The following is a 13,174-nucleotide window of genomic DNA, read 5'->3' as shown; positions in this document are numbered from 1 at the left end:
AACTTAAAGAAAAAAAAAACCACTACTTTGCTTGATTGCCGAAACTGACCAGCTGATTCTATAATTCATACAGAAATGCAAAAGACCCAGCATGGCCAAAAAAATATTGAAAAGGAACAATAAAGTTGGAGGACTCACATTTCCTGATTTGAAAACTACTACAAAACTACAATAATCAGGGAGCCTATGTGGCTCAGTCGATTAAGTATCTGACACTTGGTTTCACCTCAGGTCCTGAACTCACGTTTCATGAGTTCGAGCCCTACATTGGCCTTCCTGCTGATGGTGTGGAGCCTGCTTGGGATTCTCTCTCTCCCCCTCTCTCTCTGCCTCTCCCCTGCTCACTCTCTCTGTCTCTCTTGAAATGAATAAATAAACTTAAAAAACCAAACACTACAATAATCAAGAGAGTGCATAAGGGGTTGCCTGGGTGGCTCAGTTGGTTAAGCGTCTGACTTTGGCTCAGGTCATGATCTTGTGCTTTGTGATTTCAAGCCCTGCATCAGGTTCTCTGCTGTCAGTGCAGAGCCTGCTTTGGATCCTCTGTCCTCCTCTGGGTGCCCCTCCCCTACCTATACTCTCTCTCTCTCTCTCAGAAATAAATATTAAAAAAAAAAAAACAAAAAAAAACACAGTGAGAGAGAGAGAGAGAGAGAGAGAGAGAGAGAGAGAGAATAAGAATAGACAAGAGAGGGGCACCTGGGTGGCTCAGTCAGTTAAGCATCCGGCTCAGGTCATGATCTCACGGTTGGTGGGTTTGAGCCCCGTGTTGGGCTCTGTGCTGACAGCTCAGAGCCTGGAGCCTGCTTTGGGTTCTGTCTCTGTCTATCTGTCCCTCCCCTGCCTGTGCATGCACGCACGCATCCTCTCTCTCTCTCTCTCTCTCTCTCTCTCTCTCTCTCATAAATAAATAAATAAATAAATAAATAAATAAATAAAATAGACCTAGGGATCAAAAGAAGAACCCAGAAATAAACCCATACATTTATGGTCAAATGATTTTTATTTTTTTAAGTTTGAGAGAGAGAGAGAGAGAGAGACCAAGCAAGCATGTGTGTGCAAGTGGGAGAGGGGCAGAGAGAGAAGGAGGTAGAGAATCCCAAGCAGGCTCCATACTCAGTGTGGAGCCGGATATGGGGCTTGAATCCACGAACCGTGAGATCATGGCCAGAGCTGAACTGGGATGCTCAACTGACTGAGCCACCCAGGTGCCCCTGTATGGAAGAAAATTTTGCAAATCCTGTATATGATACGCGATTTGTATCTATAATATATTTGAAAAGTACAACTCAGTGGCAAAAAAGGCAAACCCAGTTGAAAAATAGGCAAAAGATATGAAAAGACAATTCTCCAAAGAAGATATACAAATGGCCATAAATACATGAAGATGGTCAACATCATTAGTATTAGGAAAATCCCGATAAAAATCACAATATACCACTACATGCTCATTAGGATAGATAAAATAAAGAAGACAGAGAATAACAAGTATTGATGAGAATGTGGAAGAATAGAAACTTATACACTGGTGTGGAAATGTAAAATGGTATAGCCACTTTGAAAAAACTGGCCCCATTCCTGTCCTTAAGAAGTTTAAAATCTAGTATGGGGTGACCGTGGGGAGACAAAAAACATTTGAAGTGGGCCCTAATGGCAAACTGGACATAGAGATAAGGTTCTTTAAAATGTTAATCACTGAGGTATGACATCAGGGATGATGATAGAGTAAGAAGTGCCAGAAATCCATCTCTTCACCTAGACAACAATTATACTAGAGTCTATTTTTTTTAAGTTTATTTATTGTGAGAGAGTGTGCAAGAGCAGGGGAGGGGCAGAGGAAGAGGGAGGGAGAGAATCCCAAGCAGGCTCCACATAGTGCAGAGCCTGATGCGGGGTTTAAACTCATGAACATGAGATCATGACCCAAGCAGAAATCACACTTAACCAATTGAGCCACCCTGGTGCCCTACTAGAATCTATGTATGTATCTATGATACATTCAAAGAAACGAAAGAAGTGGACATAATGTGTGCCTCAGAAAGCACAGATATCAACTTTACTAGACAAAGACTTGAAAACAATTGTCTTGAAGATGCTCAAAGAGCTAAGAGAATATATGGACATAGGGAAACAATATATGAACAAAATGAGAATATTAATGAAGAGATAAAAATTATTGAAAGTAACTAAAAAGAAAGTCTCGAGCTTAAATACAAGGGCTGAAATGAAAAACACCACGTATATGGGTTCAAAAGCAGATTTAAGCAGGCAGAAAAAGAATGAACAAACCTGAATATAGGAAATGGAAATTATATAGTCTGGGGAACAGAAGGATGTTTAATGAGAAAAAGTAAACAGAGCCTAAGGGACCTCTGGTACACCATCAAATGGTCAAATATATGCATTGTGGGAGTCCCAGGAGGAGGAGAGACAGAAAAGGGGCAGAGAGACTATCTAAAGAAAATTATGAAAACTTTCTGACTATCTGAAAACTTTCCAAATTTGATGAAGGACATGAATTTATAAATTCAAGAAGCATAATGAACCCAATGTCAGATAAAACATCCATACTGAGACACATTATGATCAAATTGTTAAAAGCCAAACAAAAAGAATCTAAAAGCAGAAAGGAAAGAGAGAAGTGAGTCATCACATACAAGGGATCCTCAGTAAGATAACAGATTTCTCATCAAAAAATTTGAAGGCCAGAAGGCAGTGGGCCAATATATTCAAAGAGCTGAAATAAAAGAAAAGAAAAGAAAAGAAAAGAAAAGAAAAAAGTAAAACCTGTCAAATGAGAATTCTATATCCAGAAAAACTGTCCTTCAAAAATGAGGGAGAAATTAAGACTTTCCCAGATAAACAAAAACCAAGGGGATTTGTTACCACTAGCCTTGCCACGCAAGAAATACTAAAAAGGAGCACTGCAAATTGAAATGAAGGGAAGCTAGGGGCACCCGGGTAGCTGAGTCAGTTAAGTGTCCGACTTTGGCTCAGGTCATGATCTTGTGGCTCGTGGGTTTGAGCCCTGCTTTGGGCTCTGTGCTGACAGCTCAGAGCCTGGAACCTGCTTCAGATTCTGTGTCCCCTCCTCCTTCCACCTCTCCCCTGCTTACACACTCTCTCTCTGTCTCAAAAATAAATAAACATAAAAAAATAAGAAAGAAATGAAGGGAAGCTAGACAGTAACTAGAAGCAGTATGAAGAAATAAATATCTCCAGTAAAAGTAAATATATGTACAACTATAAAAACTAGTATTGGTTTGTGACACTACTTTTTATTTTCTATATACTTTAAAAGATAAATACATCAAAAATAATTACTAATCTATGTTATTGGGCATACTATGTATAAAGGAATAATCTGTGACATCAAAACAGAAAGAGGGTGGAATGGAGCTATATCAGGGCAGAGTTTTTCTATGTCATTGAAGTTGGTATAAAATCAGATTAGGTTGTTCTAACTCTAGGATGTTAAATCCCATGTAGCAACCAAGATGATATCTACATAAAATGAGAGAGAATACAAATGTTTCACTATAAAAAATCACCTAAACACAAAAGAAGACAGTAATGCAGGAAATGAGGGACAAAAACCTATAGGTCATACAGCAAACAAATAGCAAAATGGTAGAAGTGTCTCCTCATGAATAATTAATTTAAATGCAAATGGATTAAGCAATTCAGTCATAAGACAAAGATTGGCAGAATGGGTTAAAAAACATGATCCAACTATATGCTATCTACAAGAAACTCACTTTAAATCGCATTACAGACCAATAACCCTTATGAATATAGATGCAAAATCCTTAATTAAATATTAGCAAATTGAATCCAATAGCATATTAAAAGGATTATTTATCATGAACAAGTAAAATCTATTCCAGGAATGTTATATATATGTAAAAAAAAAAAATCTGAGCAAAGGATCTGAATAGACTTTTTCCAAAGAAGACATACAGATTGCCAACGAGTACATGAAAAATTGCTCAAAATCACTAGTCATCAGGTGCAAATCAAATCACAATGAAAATCGCCTCACACATGCTAGAATGCCTATTATCAAAAAGACAAGAAATAACAAGTGTTGGAAAGGATGTGGAGAAAAGAGAACCTTTGTGACTGTTGGTGAGAATGTAAATTGTTGCAGCCACTATAGAAAACAGTATGGAGGTTCCTAAAAAGTTAAAAATAGAGCTATCATATGATCTAGCAATTTCACTTCTGGGTATTTATTCAAAGGAAATGAAAATAATAACTTTATGCACTCTGATGTCCACTGAAGCATTATTTACAATAGCCAAACATAGAAGTAACCTAAGTGTCCATCGATGGTTGAATGACTAAAGAAAATGTGTATATATATACAATGGAATAGTATTCAGCCATAAAAAGAAATCTTTCCATTTGCAACAACATGGATGGAATCTGAAGGCATTATGCTAAGTGAAATAAGTGAGACAGAGAAAGACAAATACTGTATGATCTCACTTATATATATGAAATCTAAAACACAAAAATCCAAAAGGGATGCCTGGCTGGCTCAGTTGGTAGAGTGTGTGACTCTTATCTCAGGGTTTTAAGTTCTAGCCTCACGTTGGGTATAGAGATTATTTAAAAATAAAATCTTAAAAAAAACACAACAACTCAAAAACAAAACAAAAAAGCTCACAGATACAGCAAACAGATTGGTGGTTGCCAGAGGCAGGGGTGGGCAAAATGGGTGAATGTAGTCAAAAGGTACAAACTTCTAGTTATAAAATAAATACGTCCTGGGGATGTGATAAACAGCATGGTGACTATAGTTAACAACACTGTGCTGTATATTTGAAAGTTGCTAGGAGAGATCTTAAAAGTTTTCATCACAAGAAAAAAATGTGTAACTATATATGGTGATGGATGTTAAGTAAACATACTGTGATCATTTCACAATATACTAATCCTGAATCAATGTGTTCTATACCTGAAACAAATACAATGTTGTATGTCAATTATGCCTCAATAAAAAGTAATCAATGTAACAATACATCACATTAATAGAAAAAAAAAAGCCAGTCATCTCACTTGACTCAGAAAAGACATTTGACAAAGATGAATACACTTTCATGATTTAAAACTCCCAGAAAACTAGGAACAAAAGGAAAATTTCTCAACAGAATAAAGGGTTTACTTTTTAAAACATTTTTTAAAAATATTTATTTATTTTTGAGACAGAGACAGACAGAGCATGAATGGGGGAGGGTCAGAGAGAGAGGGAGACACAGAATCCAAAGCAGGCTCCAGGCTCTGAGCTGTCAGCACAGAGCCCAACGCGGGGCTTGAACTCACAGACTGTGAGATCATGACCTGAGCCAAAGTCGGAGGCCACCCAGGTGCCCCTAAAGGGTATACTTTTTTTTTTAGTGTTTTTATTTCTTTATTTTTCAGAGAGAGACAGAGTGTGAGTGAGGGAAGGGCAGAGAGAGAGAGAGAGAGAGAGAGAGAGAGAGAGAGGATTGGAAGCAGGCTCCAGGCTCTGAGCTGTCAGCGCAGAGCCCAACGTGGGGCTTGAACTCACAGACCGTTAGATCATGACCTGAGCCAAAGTCAGACACCCAACCGACTGAGCCACCCAGGTGCCCCAGAATAAAGGGTATACTTAAAGGGTATAAAAATGCACAGCTAACATCACATTTAATAGTAAAAGACTGAAAGTTTTCCCTCAAAGGTCATGAACAACATAACGATGCCTGCTTTCCCTACTGCAACCAGAGCTGTTAGAGAAGAAACAAAGATGTGGACCTGCGCACGTTGCTCAAGGGCCAACTGTAGAGAAAATTCCAAAGAGTACACAAAAGTGCTACTAGAGCTAATAAACTAATTCAGATAAGTTGCAGGGTACAAAAAAACCACACAAATATCAGTTGTTTCTATATACCAGTAATGAACAATCTGAAAAGGAAATTAAGAAAGCAGTTCCATTTATAATAGTGTCTAAAAGAATTAAATATTTAGGAATAAATCTAACCAAGGAGGTGAAAGATTTATATGCTGAAAACTATATAACATTGCTGAAAAACATTAAAGATGACATTAATAGTGGAAAGACATCTCATTTTAATGAACAGGAAGAGTTGACATTTTTGAGATGTCAGTATCACTCAAAGAGATCCACAGGTTCAACACAATCTCTAACAAGATTCCAAAAGCCTTTCCCACCAAAATGGAAAAGCTGATCCTCATATTCATATGGAATTTCATGAGACCCAGACAGCCAAAACAATCTTGAAAAACAATAAAGTTGTGGGACTCATACTTCCCAACTTCAAAACTTACTACAAAGCTATAGTAAGTTAAATAGTATGGTATAGGCATAAGGACAAGCACAGATCAATGCAATAGAACAGAGAGTCCAGAAATAAATCCTCAGATTGATGATCAACTTATTTTCAACAAGGCTACCAAGACCATTCAATGGGGGAAAGGGCAGTCTTTTCATGGCTATAAAACCAAAAGTGGAGGCAACAAAAGGAAAAATAGATAAACTGATTCAATTTAATCAAAATCAAGAACTCTTGTGCATCAAGGACTACCATCAAAAAGTTGAAAAAACAACCTACAGAATGGGAGAACATATTTGTAAATGATATATCTGATAAGAGATTAATATCCGGAATATACAAAGAACTTCCAAAACTCAACAACAATAACAACAACAGAACTCAATTAAAGAAACGGGCAAAAGACTGGAATAGACATTTTTCCAAAGAAGATATACAGATGGCCCATAAGCCCATGAAAAGATGCTCATCACTGGACATTAGGGAAATGCAAATCAAAACCATAATGAGATACCACTTCATGCCTACTAGGATGGTTATAATTCAAAACAAAACAGGGGGACCTGGGTGGCTCTGTCAGTTAAATGTCCAGCTCTTGATTTTGGGTCAGGTCATGATATCAGTTTGTGGGACTGAGCCCTGTATAAGCTCCACACTGACAGCACAGAGCCTGCTTGGGAGTCTCTCTCACTCTCTCTCTCTGCCCCTCCTCCACTCTCTCATTCTCTCAAAATAAACTTTAAGAAACAAACAAACAAAAAACCCTCAAAAAAGCTAAAAATAGAACAAGTGTTGATGACAATATGGAGAAACTGGAACCCTTATGCAGGGTTGGCGAGAAGGGGTGCAGCCTGTGTAGAAAACAGTTTTGTGGTTTCTCAAAACAGAACTATCATATGAGCCAGCAATTCTACTCTCAGATATATATTCAAAAGAATGACTAGCAGGGACTTGAATAGATATTTGTATATTAATGTACATAGCAGCATTATCCACAATAGCCAAAAGGTGGAAACAACTCAAGTGTCCATCAACAAATGAAATGAATAAAAAAAAAATGTGGTGGGGCATGCACATGGCTCAGTTGGTTAAGCGTTCAACTCTAGATTTTGGCTTAGGTCATGATCTCAGAGTTTGTGAGATCAAGCCCTGCATTGGGCTCCGCATTGTCAGTGTGGAACCTGTTTGACATTCTCTTTCTCCTTCTTTCTCTGTCCCTCCTCTGCTCATACTCATGCACACTCTCTCTCAAAATAAATAAATAAACAAAATGTGGTATATCCATACACTGGAATATTATTTGGCCAGAAAAAGGAATGAGATTTTGATACATGCTACAACATGAATGGACATTGAAAACATTATGCTTAGTAAAATAAGCCAGATAACAGAAGGGCAAATATTGCATGATTCCACTTATATGAGTTACCTGGTGTAGGCAAATTCATAAAGACAACAAGCAGAAAAGAGGTTGCCAGGGCATGGGGGGACAGGGAGAAAGAGGGATGTTTGGGATGATGAGAAAGCTTTGGGTATAGACAGAGGTGATGGTTACATAACACTGTGAATGTATTTGATGTCAGTGAATTATACATTTATGAATGGTTGAAACAATAAAGATTATATTATATGTATTCTACCACAGTAAAAAATGTTAACTATATACCCCAAAGTAACTAAAACATATCCACACAAAAACATGTCCAGGTATGTTCACAGCAGCATTACTCATAATAGTCAAAAAGTGGAAATAATCCAAATGTTTATCAACTGATGAACTGATAAATAAATGTGGTACATCTATACAGTGAAGTATTATTTGGTAACAAAAAGGAGTCAAGGTAAACCTGGGGAAGTTCTAGTAAGATTGGTAGATTGTATCAATGTCAATATCCTGGAGGTCATATTATATTACAGTTTTGTAACTGGTCATCACTGAGGGACTCTGGGTAGAGTGTATAAGGGATCTCTCTGTACTATTTCTTACAACTTCATGTGAATGTACAGATACCTCGATTAAAATTTCAATTAAAAAAAACTGTTCCAGAAGGTGACACTGGCTGTGACCTCAAAGTGCCCCATGGAAGATTCTCCTAAAATTTTATGCCATAGATCTGCTTACTTATACAAAAGTTTTTGAATTTACCCTTAAAAGAAATAAAAGAGAGAATAAAGTATTGGTACATGATAAAACATGGATGGACTTTAAATATTATCTTAATCTGGTCAAAAAAAAGTTGTACATTTCCTTTATATGAAATATTGAGAATAAGCAAATCAATAGAGACAGAATGTAGATTAGCGGTTGCCTGGAGCTGGGCAGGAGGCTTGGGAAAAATCGCTAATGAGTATGGGGTTTATTTTTGGGGTGATGAAAATGTTGTAAATTAGGACTGTGATGGTGGCTGTTCAATTGTGTGCATATACTCAAATCCACTTAATTGTGTACTTTCCACGGGTCAACTGTATGGTGTGAATTATGAATCAATAAAAATGTTTGGGGCGCCTGGGTGGCTCAGTCAGTTGAGCGACCAACTTCGGTTCAGGTCATGATCTCATGGTTTGTGAGTTCGAGCCCCTTGTCGGGCTCTGTGTTGACAGCTCAGAGCCTGGAGCCTGCTTTGGATTCTGTGTCTTCCTCTCTCTCTGCCCCTCCCCCACTCATGCTCTGTCTCTGTCTCAGAAATAAATAAACATTTTAAAAAAATGTTAAAGTTTTTTCTTGTGGAGAATACTATTAAAGAGCTTATGTGGTAGGGTGGTGGACGTAAGATAGAGCTTTGGAAAACTTTATGTATTGATTAACCATGTCTTTTCTGTCCTTCTTTAAATACAGTTAAACAGTGAGCCATACATTTCTTACCCAGCATCTTGAATTCCTGTATTCCACTGCTTGAACTAGTAGGATAAAGATTATAAAGTGTGGGATTTTTTTAGCCATTTTGAGCCATCTTACCTGTGAGTAGCTCTATCCATGTCTGGACGGTTTCTGTGGGTTCAGTTGCTTTGATGTGTTTGAGAGTTTCATCCAGTAAAACATCCCCTGTTGGGCTATCTGACTTTAGCAATACCTTTAAAAGAAGAAACAAGGGACCCTGGTTCATTCCCTTAATTCAAATTAGAATCTTTCAATATACTGTATATACATTATGGGTCAAATGTTGTAGGAAATGCAAAACAACATAACACACTATCCCTGTCCTCAAGAAGTTTAATATCTAGTATGGAGTGATAGTAGGGAGAAAGAAATAACATTTGAAGTGGGCCCTAGTGACAAACTGGATATAAATGATCAGGAAGAAAATATTCAATAATAACTCTTTAGGTCTGGAAAACTAACCTGTGAAACAATTAATAAAGGTAAAAAAGAAGAGGAAGCTACTTTAGGGCAAAAGTGGATAAGTTTGGTTTTAACTCAAAAGGGATAGCTAAGTTGAAATGTCTAGTCAAGAGTTAAATATGTTCCTAGAGGCAGAAAAAGAAGACAGGCCTCAGATTTGATAGGTTGATATCATGGAGGTGATAGATAAAGCTAGAAGATAAATGGTATCTCCAAAAGGAAAGAAAGGTATGCAAAAGGATGCAAACTGAGACTCAGATGTTAAGGAATGGAGAAGTATAAGAAATAGGGTACAGGTGGGGTGCCTGGGTGGCTCAGTTGGTTAAGCGTCCAGCTTCAGCTCAGGTCATGATCTTGCAGTCTGTGGGTTTGAGCCTGTCGGGCTCTGTGCCGATAGCTCAGAGCCTGGAGCGTGCTTTGGATTGTGTCTCCCTCTCTGCTCCTCCTCTGCTTGCACTCTCTCTCTCTCTCTCAAAAATAAATAAACATTAAAAAAAAAAAAAAAGAAATAGGGTACAGGCAAGAAGCAAGAAAATGTAATATAACAAAGGCCAAGAATGGAGAAAATTTCAAGTAGGGGGAGGTGGTCAAAAAATGTCAAATGCCACGTATAGGTTATGAGAGAAAAATAAATTGAAGACAAAAGAGAAGCTGGTGATAGGGTGCCTGGCTGGCTCCATCAGTAGAGCATGTGACTCATGATCTTATGGTTGTGAGTTCAAGTGCCATGATGGGCATAGAGCCTGCTGGTGACACTGAAGAATGTAGTTTTGGTAGAGTTCAGAGTATGACAATGAAGTTATGAGTAGAAAAAATACGTAATAAGAAAACAGAGATGGGAGTCAAGCTCATATGGTGGAGAGGACTTGCTATAAATGGAAGGAGAAAAATCTAATGTTATCTGAGCATGACCAGAATTAAACAAAGACTGCACCCAACCCAGGTGTTTGCCCTCCTCCTATATAACACTCTATTTCATAATGTTATAGTTATAGATACAGAGGAGTAACAATCAACAGCATCCTAAATGTGATTTTTCTGCATAAAAAGACAAAACCATAAACTTCTTGTAACTCTTTAGATAATGGATACTTGAATTTCTCCCTCTGCTATAGGTTAATTAAACCTGTTAGACAATGGGACAGCTGAGTCAGTGATATTTATCTTGTCTCACTACTCAGATCTTCCCACTTCTCCAAAATGGACCATTGGTATCTGCTCTTTCATAAATCAGGAGAATGTTCACAAGGCTGTTGCACCTTTCTGTCCAGTAGTCGCTTCTTACGCATGGTGGGGGGTTCCAGATAGATTCGACCCCGCATGGCCAGCTCTATCAGGATGCCCCCTCGCAGGCCAGATGATATGCAGTCATTCCAGAAAGATGTGTAACCCTAGAAAAGGGGAATAAAAAGAAAAGAATGTTCTGAAAGGGTTATGGGCTAGCAGCAGGCACCTTAAGGATGGTTCATTTCATTGTGATTCATTTCATGTCACATTACGTGTACTCAAAGCATAAAATAACAGAATCTCTCTTTAATTCCCTTCGTCTAAACCCCCGAAATAAGATTTTCTGACTTCAAGCTCTTTGTGAATTCCCAGGGTTCAGCTCCTAGTTAATAATTGGCAGGTCAATTTGTAATTTTTGAAAAGAATTTTGGCTTCTTTGAAATCTGTTTTCATGACATTCTAAATTTCAGAGTATCAATATTAGCAGAAAAATGTATAAACCATCTGAGCCTTTTACTCCTCCAAGACATGGATTATTTGCAAGCCATTTTGATGGATGATGTGGTAGAAATCCAGCTCTGCCACTGACTACGTAAATGCTTTGGGTATGTTATTTCTCAAGTGCAATGTCCTCATCTGTAAAATGTGGACACTAATATCTATCTTTATAAGTTTGCTGTGAGGAATAAATCAGGTGTCCTGTATAAGAAAGCATTTAGTAGAGAACCTGGCTTATAGTAGGCACTTAAAAATATTGGTTTCCTTTAGTTAGGAGCTAGAGGGGTACAAAGACATAGAAGAAATACCCACTGTCTTAAGAAACTAAAAATCTAACTGGAAAGACCATGCAAACTTGAAGAAAGTTCTATAATAATATAAATTTAAATATTTTTAAAATGTTTTTTTAATGTTTATTTTTGAGACAGAGAGAGACAGAGCATGAACGGGAGAGGGTCAGAGAGAGAGGGAAAAAACAGAATCTGAAGCAGGCTCCAGGCTCAAGCTGTCAGCACAGAGCCAGACACGGGCTTGAACTCACAGACTTCGAGATCATGACCTGAGCTGAAGTCAGAAGCTCAACCGACTGAGCCACCCAGGTGCCCCTATAATAATATAAATTTTAAATAAAAACTCAATTGAAAAAGCAGGAGACAGGCAAAAATGACTACTGGATGTTTGGTTTAGATGATAGTTTTTCAAATTATAAACCACTTTTGGGCTAGTCAGAAACTTTCATGGGACTTGAACTGAGGTTTGAAAAATAGGTTGAATTTAGCAGTGAGGGAGGGTTTTCCAGATGAAGATAAATCATTCAAATTCTACTTATTTTTCAAGAGAGCATTCTAAGTAAAAGTATAAAGGAAGGAGACATCAAATATGTTTAGAGATCTAACTCAAGGACATAAGATCAAGTTGGCTGTGGGAAGTCTTGATGCTCTGAACTTTTACTGAAAGGCAATCGAATCCTGAGGATTGTAAGCAAGGAGTTATGATTAACACAAGAAGACCCACCAAAAGTATCAGACCCGTCTAACACTCTACCTTTTGGTATAGCACTCCCTCTTGGAGAGAAGCTGAGTGAGATGTTGGCAGGGAGGTTCTAGCATGGCTTTAAAGCATCACCTTTAAGGATCGCTACATAAATTGGTATTTTAGGGACGCCTGGGTGGCTCAGTCTGACTTTGGCTCAGGTCATGATCTCGCAGTCCATGGGTTGGAGCCCCGCATCAGGCTCTGTGCTGAAAGCTCAGAGCCTGGAGCCTGCTTTGGATTCTGTGTCTCCGTCTCCCTCCCTCTCTCGCTCTCTCTCTCTCTCTCTCTCTGCCCCTCCCCCACTCATGCTCTGTCTCTCTCACACTCTCAAAAAAAAAAAATCAGTATTTAAAATTTTTTATTTTATTTATTTTTAAATGCATGTTTATTTTTGAGAGAGAGAGAGAGAGAGAGAGTGAGAGAGAGAGAGCACACAAGCACACAGGAGAGGGGCAGAGAGAGAGAGGGAGAAAGAGGATCCCAACAGGCTCCACACTCAGCACAGAGCCCAACACGGGGCTTGACCTCATGACCTGGGATTGTGACCTGAACCAAAATCAAGAGTTGGATGCTAACACTGATTCAGCCACCCAGGCACACCCTCCACTTTATTTTTATTTAGTATTTTTTTTAAGTTTATTTTACTTTGAAAGAGAGAGAGAGAGAGCAAATGGCGGGGGGGAGGGGAGCAGAGAGAGAGGGAGACAAAATCCCAAGTAGGCTCTGTGCTATCAGTGCAGAACCTGATGCAGGG

At 38.3% G+C, this 13,174-nt stretch overlaps 1 protein-coding gene across 2 annotated transcripts in view; it reads right to left on the bottom strand.

The window, feature by feature from the left end:
- GOLPH3L (golgi phosphoprotein 3 like) overlaps positions 1-13,174 on the bottom strand; it is a 35,636-nt gene that overhangs the window by 2,048 nt on the left and 20,414 nt on the right. For both annotated transcript variants that reach the window (XM_049616357.1, XM_049616356.1), the window contains 2 exons: positions 10,920-11,051; positions 9,277-9,391 (listed from right to left, as the gene is read on the bottom strand). In XM_049616357.1, coding sequence (XP_049472314.1) covers positions 9,277-9,391; positions 10,920-11,051 — 247 coding nt within the window. The remainder of the gene's footprint in view (positions 1-9,276; positions 9,392-10,919; positions 11,052-13,174) is intronic.

This window comes from Panthera uncia, assembly GCF_023721935.1.
Source record: "Panthera uncia isolate 11264 chromosome C1 unlocalized genomic scaffold, Puncia_PCG_1.0 HiC_scaffold_4, whole genome shotgun sequence".
NCBI lineage: Eukaryota > Metazoa > Chordata > Mammalia > Carnivora > Felidae > Panthera > Panthera uncia.
The sequence above is the reverse complement of the archived record's forward strand: the minus strand, read 5'-3'. Positions and strand labels throughout refer to the sequence as shown.